Consider the following 20,779-nt stretch of genomic DNA (forward strand, 5'->3'; position numbering starts at 1 on the left):
ATCTGTCTTTTGAGCCCTGTGTTGGTGGCACCCCAGTATGAACTGAGTGGAGATTTTATATGGGGACACAGTATCCATGTCCCCATGAAAAGGTATTTCTACTACCTCCAAGAGAATGTTTCTTCCTCCTGTATAAATTCCACAAGCAAAGTGGAATTTGGGATTAGTCTATCTAGGGTTGCCTACTTGAGCTGACAACTAGAACCTTACAGGAACCTCAAATGCCTTGCAGTTTAAAAGGGGTAATGTTTGTTTTCTCCAGCAATGACTAAAAAGCCTGTGCGTGGGAAGAGTCTCTTTTCCCCTTTATTAGAAACTTGTCTTACTGAGGCCTCAGCCCAAGCTGAGGTCTATATACTTCAAAATCAAGCTAGAGCAGCCTAAACCCTCCAGCCCTGACCATTTGGGAAGGCTTCTATACAGCCATCTTCTCTGAGGCCAGTGAGACCACGATTTGCTTGCAAGGCTAAGAGCAGCTACTGTATGCTGAGAGCTCTTGTATGGCTAACATTTGGTTGGACCTCCCCTAATATCTTAGTCCTCTAAGGAACTATGCCTTTGCAGATTCTGTTGGCTAAGATAACGAACCAACTTTATAACAACCTGCATAATACACTAAATATCTAGGGCATTATTCAATAACTCCATGAAAACACACAGCCTTTCATCTTTAGACAGAGACACAATAAACTGTAATGATCACCAAGATGAAAATACCATGTGGTCAGTGCCTAAGGTCTTCAGCTTATACCCAAGTCAACAGTTAAAAAACAATTACACAACTGGTAAAAAATAAAAAAAAAAAAAGGAAGAAGCTGATCCACACATTAAACCACATGAACCACACTCCCCAATTATGTTCCATTTCTATTTCTTATCAACTTGGCTCTGTCTAGATTTCTGACATTCTCCTGAATTGAACCTCTCCATCCAAATAGCAAGACATTTCCACAGGGACAGGCATTCTCGCTAGATACTGGGAAAGCAGAGCTGAATATACGCTCTTTGGAGGCAGCCCAGCTCCTAAAGGGAAGGAGTGAGGGAGTGGGATGGGTGGCCTTCACATGCCAAATTCTCCTCCCAAAAGCTTGGACACAAAATAGGAGTGTTACAGTAAAGGGATTTCCAACACATACAGGCAAATTAGTAATGAGTAATTTCTCCCATCATTATTATTACATGCCAGAAAAACCTTATTATATTGAATACATTCTGTAACTGACTTGAAAACATCTGACTTATAAAATAATTTGCAAGAGATTATTGCTACTTCTGAAAATATGATTTGATAAATTAGAGGATTCTTTTGATAGGTAGATCAGGCTACCTATTGTATTTACAAATTGGTGTTTATTAAAAAAATTTTCTGCTCAAATTATTCTCCACTGATACTTAATGACTTACAAAGCACTTACTTTATTGTTTAAAAATGTAAATTCACAAATTACCTATATTTAAATTGACAACTTTTTACCATATACTTACAGGCTTCCAATTATGGAATGAATAAGTCATGGGAATAAAAGGCACAGCATAAGGAATACAGTCAATACTGTAATAACAATATAACAGTACCGATGGTAGCTACACAGCATAACATAAAAACTTGACAAATCACTAAGTTGTACACCTAAAACTAATGTAACATTGTGTGTCAACTATACTCAAATAAAATAAGTAAATAATAAATAAAAATTAGTTAAAAATAATTACAGAACTACCAACTCCATAGAGTACTATATCCTTATATACAATGATACAGGTCCTTGTAGCAAATGATAATGGATAGAGAATTAAATAAAATTGCACTGCAGACAGTTGTTGGGAAGCTCCCACATTTCTCCTCATGGTGACCCTCTCCTCTCATCTAGTTCCTTGGCCTCCATGATCCCTCCTCAACATATGTTTATCAAGTATCCACTATGCATTAGACAAATTGTGTTCCCTACATTGCCCAGGTGCCCAGTGGGGCACTGCTGGGTACCATTCTTTAGATTACTGTCTCTTTCCTTCTCAGGATTAACTGTCGGGAAGAATCTCATTACCTAATTCATAATGACATACTACTTATTTTGAATAGGTTAACATACTGCTCAGTACTAGAGTTTTCACATCTCATACGTAAATATGCCTTAACCCAAAGGGATAAATTTGCATCTGTATCCAGTGAGAGGTAACTTTTCTTAAGATGCCTTTCTAGTTTTCCTCAAACCAAAAGCCACTTTCAAACCAATACAGCCACCTACTCTTGAGATAGAATGCTACTTGCTATACTGTGCTATGCTTTCCTAGATACTAAGGGAAACACAGGTTCATGTGGCAATATATTTCCTATTGCATTTATACTGGCCCATATGTTATTATCTCTGCACTACAGAATTGTGACAAATCCATTGTAGAAGCTGGAAACAAATAAATTGATGAGGTTTTCAAACTGCTTTAAAATTATTCCGGGATGTTCCTAACTTCATTCATTATGTACAAATTTGTGGTAGTTGTTCTGTATATAAAATATAACCGATTCATTGAGAGCTTATCCTGAAATGTTTAAAATGAATATTATATGACGTTTGTGTTTCTTTGAACTAGAAGCGGAAGCTAATTTTATGCTGAAAATTCATCCTCTGAAGAAATACCCTGTGGATCTTTATTACCTGGTTGATGTCTCAGCATCAATGCACAATAATATTGAAAAATTAAATTCCGTTGGAAATGATTTATCTAGAAAAATGTCATATTTCTCCCGTGACTTCCGCCTTGGATTTGGCTCATATGTTGATAAAACAGTTTCACCATACATTAGCATCCACCCAGAAAGGATTCATAATCAATGCAGGTATCTAGAGGTTGATGTGAATTTCACAATGCCAAATTAATTTTTTTCTTAGAAAATCTATTTGTTTTTATATAAATGACTTACTAAATTTTATATTTGTTTTATTAAGTGAGAAATGAAAATATTTGGAGAGGAAGTATGTTTTTATCTGAAAACTTATGAGCTTATAACTTGGACTTCTTGTTTTATGTTTTTTCAAATATGATTCAGTTTTATCACAAAAAAAACCCTACAAATAATATTAGTAATTTTAGACAAAACCCCAATATTCAGGCTACTATGTATAGCAATACCTGTTTGAGAATTCTGTTTTTGTCCTTTTTGATTGCTCCAAATTTGTTAAATGAAGGTTGGTCAAATTTAAAGTGCTTATATTGCCAGTACTGCAACTGTCTTTCCTTTACTGTGTTGTGACTAGGTTTGTAATTTTGTTGTTTAAGATGTGACTTCAAAGAAAGCTCTGCTGAAAGAGCCTCTTTTCTTATCATTTTGAAACTCTGATTCTAAATAGCATATGCTCCACTATGAAACAAGAACTAACCTTAAAAATAAAAGTTTCTCACACAGTATCCTAATTATCCTGTCGAGTTCTGAGAGAGAAATGTGTTCAGTTCTTCGTTAATATAACATTTCATTTTAACATCTTTCCTATTTCCATAATCTGCCCAGATCACTTTAGAGTGTACACTCTAATCTGCCCAAAGAACTCTGCTAACTGTTGTAATGGATGCATCTCCTCATGGAGCTGTGTGCACCTTCTCCTGAACGTGCATGTGCCTGAGAAATTGTTCGCACTTTTGGGGACATCATGGGATTCTCAAAACAATTTTAATAAACTTTCATGATTCGTTGATACTTTCACCCCAATTATCACTTTAAAAACCAGCATAATATTTTAAATATCAAACAATGGTATAATGTTTTCACTAAGTTCCTAAAAAACATTTCCCAAAAAGTGTTTTTCAACTATTCCATGGTCAAATATGATAGGAAAGCACTGCAAATTCTTATCTCCTCTTAAAAACTAGCCATGCATATTAGCATAACAAAAGCTCTGTAGGTGTCCTATATTGAACACGTTTCGTCTTTAGTTTTTGGATACCAAACCATTATATTCCTATTTCCTACTTGCAGAGAAACATCCAACAGTATTGAACTTTTCTGTGATTTTATAAAGTACTGCTTTTCTCTAATAAAAGTTCCTTGGCAAAAAAATTATTCTATGTTCTTTTTTTACACCAAACCACACAATTTTACTGTGAGTAGTATCTTTGAATGAAGCATAGCAAAATAGAATTTGCATTTCTTCTTTTTTTACACAGCGACTACAATTTAGACTGTATGCCTCCCCATGGATACATCCATGTGCTATCTTTGACAGAGAACATTACTGAGTTTGAAAAAGCAGTTCACAGACAAAAGATCTCCGGAAATATAGATACACCTGAAGGAGGTTTTGATGCCATGCTTCAGGCAGCTGTCTGTGAGGTAAGAAGTTTCATATCATTTTGCTCAGATACAAAATTCCCCAAGAATTTAAGATTTTTTTTTCCTCTTTGGTGTATAGAGTCAAAACATAATATAGAAGAATACATTCTTCTGACTCTTACTTGTCACCAGTGTTATTCATTTTGGTATGTGTTCAGGACAGAGGAGCTAAATTGGGAGAGGGAATAATAGGGAATAAATAGGAAAATATAAAAGGGAAAGAATAACTTACGCACTTGGAAAATCCTTTCCAAAAGGGCTACTCTTTTTCACTTACCACTTTCCAAAGAAGAGCCCGAAATAGCCTGTTTTCCTACTCACATTGTGTTGGTGCTCTGCACTTTGTAGCCCTGGCTTGTTCTTCCTCTGGGGGAGCGCCAGAAATCTCTAGCTGTGAGATGTGCAGTCAAATGGCTATGGTAAAATAGAGGGTATGCAAATAAAAGTTAGTGCTATTTAGGAAACAGCACTGTATTTACACACATCATTCTAGCCTGACATAATGTTTGTTAAATTCCCAACTTTACATTTCTTGAGATCGAGACCACAGTACAGATCCATGGTATGGTACAAGATCTAATTATATGTTTATTTTAAGAGTCATATTGGATGGCGAAAAGAAGCTAAAAGATTGCTGCTGGTGATGACAGATCAGACATCTCATCTTGCTCTTGATAGCAAATTGGCAGGCATAGTGGTGCCAAATGACGGAAACTGCCATCTGAAAAACAACATCTACGTCAGATCTACAAGCATGGTAACATAGCAATAGATTCTTAGTAGTTATGATTCTTTTGGCCAAGATATAGGTTTAAACTGACAATTCACCTGTTCTTGTACCAAGAAATTATCTGAATGGGCATGATTCAGAGTTAGGATACACCATGAGAGAAAAGTTATGTAATAATGCAATCGGTAAATGCTGATTGATATATTAAGACTAAAACACTTCAACAACATCTAGTAGCTGACTCTCTGATATGCTAAAAAGCACTGTATAATTTGTAAAAATGAAAGTGATATAGGAGCTTACTGTGTATGGAATTAAAGAACATTAAAAGGAAACGTGTGTGTATATGTATGTGTGTGTGTGTATGTATATATATATATATATATATATATATATATACATACACACATATATATGTATACACTTTTTGCTTTATATTAAAAACAACTGGATCTGCATAGTTGGTATCTAAAAACAATATTAAGGATTGGTAAGAAAAGTGTATTTGGCCTGAAGAATCCTCACAGTATAATAGGGAGAACTAAATACAGACTAAGAAAAAAAGGAGTAAAACAAGGTTGGCTTTCAATATTCTGGACCTCACACCTTCCCTCTGAAGCTTATCTATATTTAGGGGATCTTTCTTTTTAAATCAGTGGATAACTGGATTGCTTCCTGAGGATTAGCTTCAGCTCTGAATCATATACTTAAAAATAATATACATGAATCATCAAAAAATACGTGTGTATATTTATGTCATTCGTAGTAATGAACTTAAGAATAGAAATTTGCCAAGCCTCAGAATCAGACTAGACATCACCACCCTCATTTCCTGTTCCACATTGATTTTCATGCTGCCCAGTTTTGAAAGATATGATATCATCTAAAGGAACAAAGCCAAATGTAATCTTAAAAACACAAACTACCTCCAGCTAGTAGTTCATGGCTACCTGACAGATGTCAAATTATCACCTTGAAATTTAAAGATATTCCAAGGCACTCTGGTAAGTGTACCGTAGTGCTCCAAGGCACCTCATCCTCAAACACACTTTGGGAATTTCAATATTGGAAGCATATAAGTTATGTAGAAATTTGTGTGGTTCCCATGAGTCAAATTTAAATAGTTTAAATTTAGTTAATCTGGAGCATCTTACCAGACTTACTAAATATCTAGAGGAGCAAGTATTACTGCATAGAATAAGTTCATCCCTTGGTTGGTTTAGCCCTCGATAGCAGCCTCAAAATTTAAAGATTTTAAAAGGTAACTAGAGTTTGAATTTTAAAATTGGGGATTTGGAATTATTCCAATAATGTCTTTCCCTTTTTAATTCTCTTCTATTCAGTCACATTTCACTTTCGTAGACCCACCCATTTTAATTTAGTCATTTCTTATCTTTCCTTCCTTCTATTTAACCTTTTTAAATCTGAGATAGAGTTCTAATTATTTACCAGGGAGTGGAGGAGGAGACAAGAGTAGCTATTCTATTGTGAGCCAAGGAGAAGCATTTTTTTAAAGAAAAAATAATAATCACATTATTCTCAAATTGCATTGCATTATCCTTTTGAATTTTTGCCAAGTCACTGAAGTCATGTCTTTATAATTATATTTAGAGGGTGCTGCTGTCCATCTTGGAAAGATTCCTTAAGGCAAAGAAATGCTCTCATAATTTTAGACATATACCATGCCATATAACCTTATGGAAATTAATTATAATTCTGGTGGAATTTTGCACTGTGTTTGGGCTCTTATTACATCAGGAATTTGGATAATCTGTCATCAACTGCATTTGCCTTCTTGAACTTTGTTCCACCTACTTAACAGAATGAAACTTCCACATGTCACTGATGTGTATTGAGTAAACCAAGGAGCAGTGTGTTTGTTAATACCTTAGAAGAATATATTTATCTCATTTATCCCAGGTCTTTGTTTTAAGGGATCTTCTTCCTAAGAATTCTCATTCCCTTCATTTCCAGGGACACTGCCCTAAAACAAAAGAAGTTGAAGCATATTGATTGATCCCTCGACTATGCATTTATATCTGCAAGATGTGCTACTGCTCTGAACCTTCCTATATCCAAAGCTACCCTGAACCTGACTCTAAGCAGATTTACCTGCTTATTTTAAAATGATCTCCATCTCTCTCCTATTTTGCCATTATAGAGGAAATTAAAAAGGTATAAGTTAGACAAGCAATTAAACACTTCACTTACTGGCTCTACCTCCAGTGGCCAACACCAGCAATGTTGAATGGTATCTGGGCTTCTTGGTCTAAGACTCTGGTTGTTTTATTTATAAAAGGAAATAACTGATAAAAGACCTTTTATATGATTAAATAACATGGGCCAGAGTTCTGCTACTTGTACATATAGCTATTTCATGAGGGTCAATGTGACTTCCAAAATAACAACAACTACCATGTTTGGGGTATTTATTAACTGAAACCACTATAGCAAACACTGCATACAGCATCGAATTTATCTTTACAGCAACTGTAGAATAGTCATAATTAGCCTTTTTTTTTTAACAAACAGAAAAACTGAGGGTAGAAGTACTTAAGTAAGTTGACTAAGGACAGACAGCTAAGAAGTTTTAATAAGTAGCAGAGGTGGGGCTCAAGTAGCTCAGTCCAGTTCAATCTTAAATTAAAATCTGTATTCTTTGTCACAGTGTCTCAAGGGAAAAGTACAAGAAATACAGCAGTGAAGTCCTTGGTGTAATTTCTGATCTAATTTCCTGGTTGCAGTCTTACTTATGAAAGACATAAAGCACATAATTTGTCTTACATGAATAAAGAAGACAGAATTAAAAATAGTTTCTATTTACACATTATTAAAATTAGTATATGGCTTTTGGAAAATAATATTATACTATTGAATAAATTACATTTTCCACTGCTTTTTCTCTAATTCCAGAATGAAAACTTGAGTAATATAGTTTTATAACTTATCCAGTAATAATGGCTGTTTAAAATATGGCGTTCTTTCTAAAATAGTAGGTATTAGTATAAAAATCATTAATGGTATAGAAGAAAGTTATTAATACTGGGTCTAGAATTTCAACCTGTTTCTCCACCCAGCTCCTCCAGGATGATTCTCAGCCTCCCTCAGAGACTTCCTTACAGTATTCACCCCATGCTTGGCAGTGGCCAAGAATAACACCAAGGTCTACAGTAACAGTGAAAGGGAGCTGAGGAGCAAAAGTTGGAAGAGGCACACCAGCCATGCAATGAACCCTTCCTTATTCGTGGATTTTTAAAGGTTGTTATGACTGTCTGTTCTGGATGGAGATATGCAGATTGGCAAAATCCTACCACAGTCCTAAATGTATTTAGTAGCTTAGATTTGGTGTTATTTTTTCTATCCAGCCTTTTTTTTTTCTTTCTTTGTCTCATCATATTATGGTTCAGGGATTCTTCATCTTTCCTATCACATAACTCCTCAGAATCCCCTTGCTTTGGGATTCATAGTTCATTCCCTCCCCTGAAGCCTCAATTGGATATACTCACCGCTGAACTGGTCACCATCTTAGAGGACAGAAGCTGAACTGCAGAAGGCATATTAGGCATTACTAAAGAGTTTTGCTTCTTTATGGGTGAAAACGGTCAATATTCTGCTTGTGACTTCTCATGTAACTTTATTTAACATGTTATTCACTTATAGTAAGCCAGTTAGGAAGGCTTTTTTTTTCCTCCATGTATCTCAACTACTTGGAATTATATTCAGTTTTTCCAGAGCTGCCGCTGAAGATAGGGAGCCTGACAAGATGCTTGACTAATTTAATCTATAACTTTGCTGAGTTAACAAAAGTTAAAGTTATTATATTTATTTGTGTTCCTATTTTTCTGACAGGGCTATTTCTGACATTTTCAAATGTCTGAGAGCGTCATTTATAATTAATGCTATTATATAGCATTCCATGTAAGGAGACAATATTAATCTTTTAGTAAAGAGACTTTTTACTTATTTTTGCTGCTCTGTGACTAAGAAGTAACTTAGAAATAACCTCAGAAAGTGTTACACGTTTCCCTTTTTCTGCTGCTCATCTTCTTTGTCTCAGACATATCAATAAAAATGCTAATTCATTGAGCACTTATTTTATGCTGGCACATTGTTGAGCATATTGTTTATGCTATCTCATTCATATCTCTTCAACCCATTTTATAAACAAGGAAGCTGAAACTTAGAGACCTCAAGTTAATTTATGCAAGGTCACTGAGGTACTACAAATATCAGTCAAGATCCACACCTATGCTGTCTAATACCAGAATCCATTGCTGTGCTTATGCTGACTGCCTCCATTTATTACCCCCAACCCTAAGCTCTATGATCTATCTGCTGGACCCTCCACATACCTTAGCTCATTAAATCTCTGAATCAACCCAAAAGAGTAAGCATCATATACCAATCCACAATGAAGTGGAGAGGGAGGGCAAATACCTTGCTCTGGGTACTTGATTCTCAGATCTCTAGCTTGCCCCCTATACCAAAGTCTTCATACTGAGTACTGACTGCTTTTCAGAAGACCAATGAATGCGAGTGATTTTGGTGACACTGAAAGAAAGCTAAATTAGGAGTCATTTAAAAAATAGTTTTAAGCATATTCAACCCTGAAGTCTTCCCAAAATAATTATTCTAAATGTTTTGAACACCTAAAAATATACTTTCCAAGCCTAAGTTTATACAATAGTCCTAATTTTGCATGATACTGAATGCTGTTTCTAATGAAAAATAAATCTAGAATAACCCCTAATCTTCTACCTTTTGTCACAGACTGAGGCATAACAGCACAATAACTATTTAAAGTAAAAAATGGAGAGACTGTCTAAACCAAAACCATCCTTTTGAGAGCATTAGTATTTATTTAGTCGCAGGGAAATTACCGATTTGTAATTATGGGAATAATAATAACAGTAATTCTAATATGGCTCCACTAAAGCATGTAATAATAATTTTCACCTTATTTCTTACTTTTTTCTCTCTGTTTAAAACTACTTAAAACTATAACTTCTAAAATTAATTAAAGAGATAAGACCAGTTTAAGATTTTTTAGCACCTTTGGGCTTTATGAATATGCACAATCAGGAAAGTAAAGGAAATGTCAACTGGGCAGAATGCACCTAGAAAATTTTATATCCTGTTTTAAGTCCACGTGCAGTTGAGTTTTTTTTTTAAATAGTGTTGAAACTTTTAAAACTAACAAAATGCCTCTGTTCAGCTTACTGCTCTCTTAACTTTTAAATTATAAATGTCATAAGAACAATAATGACTTCAATAATAACTTTAGAATAGATCTAATCTGAATGTTTCTCATGCTCAAAGAAAAATAGCCGGAGAATGATCTCTGCAAACAATATTTAGTTTTGTTTTTTTTCTTTTAAATTGAAAGCAAAGGCTGCACACAGAAACACCTGGGTTAGGCTTAGAGTAGTCTGGCACTGCTTTTATAATGGCTTTGAAAATGAGCTCTGAAAAATATAATGGTTTGCAAAAGTGGCACAATAAAAATAAAATGTGATGAAAATATTTATGAAATAGAATGTTCCAATTAAATGATATGTTTCAGTTCAATCATATTTAAGCAGAAAATTTTTATTACCACTCTTCATTGAAAAGCTTACAGAAGTTATCAGTCCGTCCCCCTCCTTCAGTAACTGGGATAGCATGATTACAATGATAGTGTGTTTGCCAGGAGCCACAAATTCAAACATTTGAGGGGCCAGGTACAAAGGCAAAACCAATGAAGCAAATGAAGCATAGCTTATCCAAGCATAGCCCAATATCTAACCTTTAGTAATGTCCTCCAAATGGCTTTTACTAAGCAGCATTTTCTTGAAACTATCTTTTATTAAGTCTTATGGTACTTGTCACATTACGTTATATAACATCACCCACACTCATAGTGAGAGAGATATTGCTAGTGCCTCCATTTTATAAATAAGAAAATGGGGGCACTATAGGGATCAGGAATTAGTCTGTGGTCACACAGCCTTATATATAGTAGTGCCTACAGTAAATGCCATGAAGTGTCACATCAGGACATGAGTTCCTATTCACCATTAATCTGGATTTAATAATTACAGAATGGTGAGTAAAAGCCTTTATACATATTAACTCACGTAATCCCCACTGTAACTATGAAGGGGAGGTACTACTATTTATACCTGTTTCATAGATATGGAAACTGGATCACAGAAAAGTTACAACAGTTATCCAGCATCACATAGCTAGTAAAAGCAGAACCAGGAATTAAAGCCCAGGTGGTCTGTTTCCAGAGCCCCTGCTCTTGGTATGGTTCTCAACTGGAGTGATTTTGCCCTGCAGAGGACATGTCAAACTCCAGAGACATTTTGGTTGTTACAAACAACTGGGGAAGGCAGGAGATACTGACATCTAGTAGGTAGAGGCCAAGGATGTGGCTAAATACCCACAGTACACAGGACAACAGTACACCCACAACACAGAATACATAGCCCAAAATGTCAATAGAGCCACTGATAGGAAACCCTGGTCTATGTGATTACTACTGTGCAACTATGCAAATGGAAAATAGGCTATTGCCAGAGATGGAGATTGACAACACATAATTTAAAGTCTTTATCTCTAAATAAATCTCTGCTATCAGAGTACTTTCATTTTATCTCTTTCTTCTAAAACGTGAACTGTAAAAATATAATCCAGATAATTGTGTACTTTATTTAACAAGACATTGGTCTTTTTTCATCTTATGATGATATTCACTACTGTAAATTCTCTATTAGCTTATAAAAATTTTAACATCAAGTTCAGTTTTATGAAAAGAATCTTAAACACTTCTCTTTTTCGTCACTATTTATGCACATTATTAAAATTCTCCCATACGCTTCTACACAACTATCTCTTTAACTGGAGTTGCTCCCAATGAACCTTTCTTACCTCCTCTTTCCTTCTGACATTTATAAGTTATTTCCCACAAGTCACAGCGAAGGTGTTGGTGAAGAAGAAAAATGTGAAAGGAATCCTTTTGCCCTTAATTACTTAGCAGCTGTCTTGGCACATTGCTTTCCCTTTTCCCTTTTGCCCCTGAAATGTCTGTTATCTCTATTAATTATTTTCAGAGTTTAGAGAAACAATATGTAATGGGTTGGACAGAGGGGGAGTTAGAGATGAGGAGCACTGACGTCACCAGAATTGGACAGCTGGCTGAGAGGGAGTGTTCTGCTAGTGAAATACAAGACAGAAAAGATAAAATATTTAAAAGATAATATGCTGCATGGAGGAAAGGGGAAGGGGCTTCAAAAACGGCCATTAATCCACAGCTCTCCTGTCAACAGTGGTTTATTTAAACATCTGTTAAACATTTGTAATTTTAACAAATCTACCTCAAAGTAGCTGGAATTTTCTTTTAAAACAGATTTCTTTGCAGGGTTCAAAAAAATGTGTCTTTTAAACTTAAAATCCAACTGACCTCTTAATGAGCTTCTGACCAAACTAGAACCTTCTAGATTTAAATTTTGTGTACTTTTGGTCAATGTGACTTCCTGTTTTTGAAAAGGGAAAAAAGATTAAGAAGGCTCCAAAAGCTGCTTACATTTGGAACTGTTCTTTAAATATTGATTTTATGTGAGTTAAGTATAAACTGGTTAAAAACATATGGATTAAATTATCCTTAAAATATGAATGGTTTTAAAAATTAAGGGGGAATGCTTGGCAAACTGTGATTATTTTTTGTCAAAGTGAAACTATTTCAAAAGTAGTTGTTACCATTAAAAAATATATTCCCAATACAAATAGATTTGTTGTTTCCTTCCTGGACTTGTTCTCTTTAATTCACTAGCATTATGGAAATCGTCAGAAATGTATTTTAAGAGTATACATAGTATCAACAAGGCATAAGAATTTATCAAGCAGAACTTGTATTTTGGGAATTGTTTTTCTATTAGTTTACAATTATATTCTTAAGAATTGCTCTGGGAAGAATTTTTTTCTGATGCAAATCCATGTGGTAATACTTCTTAAACCTCTTCATAAATTAGTTTCATATCACATTTAAATGAAGTTCATGTAAATTTGATTTGTTTTTTTACCACAATAATAAGTTATATAGAAATGAGATGTATTTGTTATGGTTATTATCTTAGTCCATTCTGTCTGCTGTAACAAAACACCATAAACTGGGTGACTTGTAAACAATAAAAATTTATTCCTCACAGTTCTAGAGGTTGGGATCTAAGATCAAGGCACTGGCAGATTCTGGGATCTGGTGAGAGACCCTTTCCTAGTTCATACATGACACCTTCTAGCTGTAATGTTTTCACCACCTCACATGGTGGAAGGGTCTCCACTGACCCTCTTTTTCTTTTTTTTTAAAGTTTATTTATTTTGAGAGAGAGGACACATGTGTGAGCTGGGGAGGTGTAGAGGGGAACAAAGAGAATCCTAAGCGAGTGCCATGCTCTATCTCACAACCATGAGATCATGACCTGAGCCAAAATCAAGAGCCAGATGCCCAAAAGACGGAGTCCCCCAGGCATCCGATGGCCCTCTTTTATAATAGCACTAATCCCATTCATGAGGACTCCACCACCTTCATGATCCAATCATCTCCCAAAGGCCCACTTCTTAACACTATCACCTTAGGGGTTAGGATTTCAATGTATGAATTTGGAGAGGAGGACACAAATATTCAGATCATAGCATGTTAGTGATAGTATTTTTAAAAACAAGGCTGTTATCTTATATCTATGTATGTAAGTTTAATATGTGGGTATCAGCTTAGGCTATAAGAGAAACTAGTCAAATTAATTCTTTTACTAAGTTCACATAGTTTGCCAAAACACAGAAATGTTAACCAAGATGGTTTAGCAAAATCTCCTCTTAAAGAAAACACAATTAGCATTGGAAGGTGAAAGGAGGAGTAAAAACTACAGAGGAATTTGAACTTGAATCACATGATATGTATTAGGTTCAGCCACATGATCCTTAGTTGCAACTTAGCTAATGCAACTAAGTACCAACGAACAGGTGAGGACCACTGCAGGTGAAGTTTGACATCATCCCTCTGAGAACTGTCTAGTTATGAAGTTGTTATTTGAGATCATCACTTTAATTTTTGGAAGACCATTTATATAAAGAAAAAATAAAGTACTATGTCTAACTATATAACTTTAGATACCATTCGACAGTTGGCAGATTTCTCATATTTACTAAATTGTATACCCTTTCTCCTACTCTTCCCCAGCTTTCTCACTAACACAAGAATAAGTATAGCTCAGCACAAGTTTTATTTATCAAAGTAAAACAGATTTATCATATATCACATGACGAAAAGGTTAAGTGTACTGATAAGCTGAGGGATCTGAATACCTCTTGTACGAGCTGCTGGAAATAAAAATCATAACTGCTATTAGTTTTGAGTACCTATCATATGTAAGAAGCTGAACTAAATAGATCACATGCAATTGGTATCTTTTTGATCTTGCTTGCAATCATGGAAGGCAGAAACCACTGACATGTTACAGAGGATGGACCTGAGATAGAATTTTTACCATAAAGTGACAACCTGGGATTTGAGTGCAAGGTTTTCTGCTTTTGTACTATATCATGTTATATATCAATTATACATGTATTTATGTTTATACATGCATATATTTGTATTTCAGCACTTGTTACTAAATTTCGGAATGTGACTGTCACTAATGTGTCTCTATTTCTGAATAGTACATTATCTTTTAGTGATAACACTGTGAGACCAAAGTTAATCTAAAGAGGTGCTGAACACACTTTGCATAATGTTGATTTAACCTTCTTCATTTTTCTGACTTACAGGTTTATATAGGGCTTTTATCTAGAAAATATCCTTAATATGTTGATATTGATCTTATTTTTTTTTAATTTAAACGTCTCTAATAAAATCTTAATCCTTCCCAACACAATATATTTTTATGTCAGTCATATGGTTTTCCTCATAATAGATGTTTGGGTATGTATGGAATTGAGCTAATAAATTTCAATCCCTTCTTTTTTTCATTATCTTTTTCAGGAACATCCCTCACTAGGCCAACTTTCTGAGAAGTTAATAGACAACAACATTAATGTCATCTTTGCCGTTCAAGGAAAACAGTTTCATTGGTATAAGGTGCGTGAATTCCAAAATATAAAAACTAAAATGTTTGCATTGGTAGTTAGAATATTTCTTGGGTCCCCAGGTAAGGAGTCTGGAGTTATTATACTTTTTACTATCTGAATTTTATAAAGTAGTAGCTAATGTATACTACACAGTGTCTTAAGTAAACATTTATGTATAAATTCTTTGTTTATAACACTTAGAACCAAGTGTGGGCACTGATACTTAGTGTGGTACTGTGACATTAATGGAGAAGACTTTTATCAGGTAAAAAGTGGTTCACATTCCAACTGCACCTTTCACGTATGGATTCCTGCTTCTATTCAATTTCTGGGCATATTCTTATAATAGATTAGGTTGGGGAACATCAGCTTAGTTTTCACTGGTAACAACATAGCTAGATTTGGTCTAGGCCTCCAACAAAGGAACAAGAGGAGTCACTGAAGTGGCTGATCCAGTTAGAGGTTTCCTATGGAAGAAGAATCTTGGTTTTGTCCACAATCCTTCAGGCCAGATGAGACCCACAAACAGAACAGATGTTTGGCAAAACCATGTCACTCTGGCAGCATTGTGGGACCCACCCCCAACAAAAAATTGCTTCTGTGACCCTGCTGTCATATTGTTTTCACAGTCTTTTAGGTTCTTTTTTCCAGAAAACTCTCTTTTCTTCATTTCCATGATGTGACTCCTTGATTTTCATTGCACGTGTCTGTTCACTGGATCTCCATCTCCTTTGTTATCTCTGCCTCTTCTTTCCACTCTCACTGTCCTTTACTTATTTCTTTTTTTTTTTTAAATTAATGTTTAGTTTTTTTGAGAGAGAGCATGAGTGGGGGAAGGGCAGAGAGAGAGGGAGAAACAGAATCCAAAGCAGGCTCCAGGCTCTGAGCTGGCAGCACAGAGCCCAATGTGGGGCTCGAACTCACGGACCACAAGATCATGACCTGAGCCAAAGTCGGACACTCAACTGACTGAGCCACCCAGGCACCCCTATTTATTTCTTTCAATACTTCAGAAAAACTAAATATCCTTCGGTTTCAATAAATGCTTGAATCAATTTGCATTAGCCATAAAGCTGGTATTCCCTCCACCAATTTCCCCAATACCTGACCACTTATATGTATCATCTGAAAGCACTACTTTAATCATGCCACTTCTTCCCTTAGAAATCTACAGTGAAACTTTAATCAGTTCCCTGTTTTCCCAAGCTGATACACCATGGAACCCCTTTTTAATGTGACAATTATTAATAGTCACAGAAGTAGGGCTCTACTCCAAATTAAATGCCCAAACTACTTTATTAACAATAGTAACAGATTCCACTTACTGAGTTCTTACTATGGTATGGCACTGAGTTTATTAACATGAATTCATATAATACTCCTAACAACGAGGGAAGTATTACTAATTTAAAGCCCACTTTAAAGTTGAGGAAACACATTCACAGAGGTTACATACTTGCCCAAACTTTCCTAACAGCTTAAATCCTGTGTTCTTAACCTCTAAGTTTAATAGTTGAATTTCAAATTATCGTCTAGATTGTTACTGCTCTAGCCTCTTCCTGCTTTGCTACGGATTACTTAATAGTTGCTGCTCTTATTGGCTTTAGCAGTTTCTCCCTACTCCTTTAAACAGATTTTCATTGACTGATAAAACCATAAAACCAGGTTTATTATTAATTGAATTCTGTGCAAAGTAGGATCTGTGCAAAGTAGGAATCAACAGGCTCCAGAAGCCGGACGAGTCCTGTGAGGAGGCCCGTGTCTACCCTTGGAGTCACCTACTTTGGCTGCCCAGACATACTTTTATCAGTCACCTCCATCTGGGTTGTAACAGCCTCCTAATCCATGTCCCACATTCATCCTCCACTTGGCTGCAGAATGATCTATTAAATCACAATTGTGACCACAGTTCTCCCTACAGCAAAATATTCCAGTGGTTCATTCTGATTTAAAGGATCAAGTCTTTAATGTGGCATATGAGCTCATCTCGGTCCTGCTTGCCTCTGTGCACATACACTCACCCACTCACCAGGCTCTTTCTTTCCTTTGTGCCTTTGTTCTTGTTATGTATCCCCCATGCCTGGAAGTCTCTTTCCCTCATTACTTGGCTCACTCTTAGTCATCCTTTAAGATACAGCTCATGAGTCACCGCCTCCAGGTAACAATCCCTGACAACTTTTGCAGCCCTCAAATACTTGCTGGGTATCCCTCTCCTTCAGGTCTTTGCATATCTCTATTCATGTATACATCGTTTTTTGAAGTTGTCATTTATATACCTATGAAATCCTTAAGGATGGAAACTCCAAAGTGGTACCTAACAGGTATACAATAAAGGTTAAATAATTGGCTTTTAAAAATCTATAAGTGATAAATTTTCCCTATTACCTAAGATAACAAATTGTTAATGTCCAAGTAGTGGCTGGCATGTAGCAGGAAGTTAATGATATTTGTGAATGGTAAAATGAGTGTATAAATGGATTTCAAGTCTTTCTATAATCTGATTCCTTATAAATATGCAGCCTTCACTCCAGTCAGACTGGTTTCTTCTCTTTTCTTACTTCATCTAAACCAGGTAAACCTTTAAGCCTTCACTAATTCTCACTTTCTCACTAGGAATACCTAGAGTTTTCTCCATAATTGTTAAATGCCATCCATCAAGAATACCCACTCCATGAAGGCTCCACTTGTGACAATGATTTTTTCTCCAGTCTGGGCCAACATGTCCTATAGGTCACTCCACAAAATAGTAGTTCTGCAAAATATTTATATATGTTACATGAGAAAAAGTTTTGTGATTTAAAAATGTTGGAAACACTGCAACAAATGCTGCTAAATTATTTCCAAATTGCAGGACTTCTCTGAACCTTTACTTTGCAGGTGTGCATTTTGAGTACTTAAAGGGAAGAAACCATATGGAGAACTTTCCAAACTTACTTGCCCTCAAAACCCTTTTGATAACTATGTTCCATGGAACATGAGAAATAATTTGGGAAATGCTGGTCTGTATTTGATTGGGTTTTTAGATCAACATGTAATTTGTGCATGCATACAGTCTCATGCATATACACATACACACACTCCCATTTCAGATGTATGTGTTTTGGCTGCCCTACTTGGTTGCTCACATTTTTCTTGTATCTTATATTTTGTTTCATTCATGTAATGGCTCAACTTCCACTAATAACTATAAAAATGTTTAATATTTGTTGATTGCTGAACCACCATATACCACTGTCATGTAAATGCTATTGGTATGTTTTCTAGGACCTTCTACCCCTCTTGCCTGGCACCATTGCTGGTGAAATAGAATCAAAGGCTGCAAACCTCAATAATTTGGTAGTAGAAGCCTATCAGGTACGTATATATTAAACACTATTTTTTTTCATGTAAACTTTTAACCCCAATTTCTGTGGCAGGATACAAATTAAGGCCTTATCATCTTGAGAGGAATGGTGGACAGAAAATTAGGTTAAAAATTAGGAATTTTAATTTAGCCCTGGCTCTACTACTAACTAGTCATGAAACCTTGGGAAAGTCAGTTCAGCTTTCTGTACCTCACTGTCTCATTGACAGTAAACGCGGGTCAGGCTAGAGCCTATCTAAATTTCCTTCCAAATCAAATGTTAAGTAAGTCACTAAATCACGGCTATAGAATATACTTTATTACCATAAATGTCACAATTTCCTATGTTGTAAAGGTCAAGAAATCCACACTATTTAAAGCAGCAACCTGTCAGGTTGAACAATCTGGGATATAGAGATGACTGAGAGGACTCTGTTGGGGTTTCCTAGGTCAATCACTTGATTGTTTAATCAGTTATTTTAGCAGTTTTATGAAACTAATTTGATTAAAAGAATCACCTTAAGAGGTATACTATTTTATTGAATTACAGTTGTATGTTCTTCCCAGTCTAACGAAGAGTGAGTACCAAATGTAAAGTTTTACAGAAACATCTGCTCTCAACACAGGTCATTACTGGATACAATAATCATTGTTAAGATGTTGTAATAATTTTGATTGTTACTTTAATACCACTGAGAATCAGATACTTTCCATACATGACCTCATTTAATCCAGACAACTGATCCATAAGCGAGATGTTGTACTCCCATTATGTATTTATAGAACCTCAAAGAAGGGAAGCAAGCTAACCAAAGGTGAAACAAGCAGGAGAAGCAGGATCAGAACCCAGGTCTTCCTTAATTCTAGTTGCCAGGTGCTTCCTTCTGTGTGATACCACCTGTTTTTCTTCCTTCCTTCCTTCCTTCCTTCCTTCCTTCCTCCCTTTTTTCTTTTTCTTTCTTTCTTTCTTTCTTTCTTTCTTTCTACCTTCCTTCCTTCCTTCCTTCCTTGCTTTCTTGCTTTCTTGCTTTCTTTCTCTTTTTTCCACACTATCCAAAAATAGGCTTATTCTATCTTGGATTTATGGGCCATTGATAAAGTCTCACTTCCCAAATTCTCTGATTCTCTTCCTGACACATAGAGATGAATAATGTTAATAGTAGCTCAAGCATTATAAGAAATCTCAGGCTTCTCATTTTCTCCATGAAGCATCTGTCTTCAACTTGAGCACAAATGGTAAAGTCAGGAAGCAGGCACATGATAGAAAATGACTTGTTTAAACTTTTTTCTTTTAAAAATGTTTTTAAATGTTCATTTTTGTGAGAGAGGAGAGACAGAGAGAGAGAGAGAAAGCACACGAGCAGGGAGGGGCAGAGAAAGGGAGACAGAGGATCCAAACTGGGCTCCTCACTGACAGCAGAGAGCCCGACGCAAGGCTCAAACCCACAAACCATGAGGTCATGACCTGAGCCCAAGTCAGATTCTTAACTGACTGAGCCACCCATGTGACCCTCAACTTTATTCTTTTAAAAGAAAAATAGGTGAGCCTGGGTGGCTCAGTCGGTTAAGCATCCGACTTCGGCCCAGGTCATGATCTCGCGGTCCGTGAGTTCGAGCCCTGCATCGGGCTCTGTGCTGGCAGCTCAGAGCCCGGGGCCTGTTTCAGATTCTGTGTCTCCCTCTCTCTCTGCCCCTCCCCCGTTCATGCTTTGTCTCTCTCTGTCTCAAAAATAAATAAACGTTAAAAAAATTTTTTTTAATTAAAAAAAAAGAAAAATAAATCTTGTAAGACTTTTTTTTTTTTTTTGCCAAGGAATTGTTCTATGCCTCAAAAATACATTGGATGAAATAAGGAAGACCGTCTTTAATTATTTTTATTTCTCACTATTACAAAAGAACATTAAGTCTGGGGAAACTTCTCATCAAGGAAAATCAAACATATACAATTCATTCCCAACTGCAGTTTGTTCCCAGGAATAATCAAAATAGGGAAGGGATTTACAGTGTTAGAAAACACCCCAGTTTTTATAGTATGAACACATTTACTAGTCCAAACGAGAAATATAAATTGACAAACTTGCCTGTGTGTCAGACTATGCCAATAGAAAGGGAAACAGCAGCATTTGGTTTTATATTCTTTATTTACCAAGGTTAGGTATCCAATGCCTTAGCAAACTGCAGTTCTGACTGACCTTAAACAATGGGAAAATACTAGCAAATCCAACGAGACTCACTCTGGCTAACTAATCTCCTTTACGTTAGGATTCTATTATTATTT

General features: G+C 35.7%; 1 protein-coding gene across 1 annotated transcript in view; it reads left to right on the forward strand.

Moving 5' to 3' along the window:
• The window catches only part of ITGB8 (integrin subunit beta 8), a 79,187-nt gene that overhangs the window by 44,395 nt on the left and 14,013 nt on the right, over nt 1-20,779 (forward strand). Inside the window, exons 4-8 of the mRNA XM_047097671.1 lie at nt 2,590-2,836; nt 4,159-4,324; nt 4,923-5,081; nt 15,073-15,168; nt 18,423-18,512. Coding sequence (XP_046953627.1) covers nt 2,590-2,836; nt 4,159-4,324; nt 4,923-5,081; nt 15,073-15,168; nt 18,423-18,512 — 758 coding nt within the window. The remainder of the gene's footprint in view (nt 1-2,589; nt 2,837-4,158; nt 4,325-4,922; nt 5,082-15,072; nt 15,169-18,422; nt 18,513-20,779) is intronic.

The sequence above is a fragment of the Lynx rufus genome, unplaced genomic scaffold, assembly GCF_022079265.1.
Source record: "Lynx rufus isolate CCGP_SWC_20201006 ecotype Redwood Valley unplaced genomic scaffold, mLynRuf1.p SCAF_4, whole genome shotgun sequence".
In the NCBI taxonomy this organism is placed as follows: domain Eukaryota; kingdom Metazoa; phylum Chordata; class Mammalia; order Carnivora; family Felidae; genus Lynx; species Lynx rufus.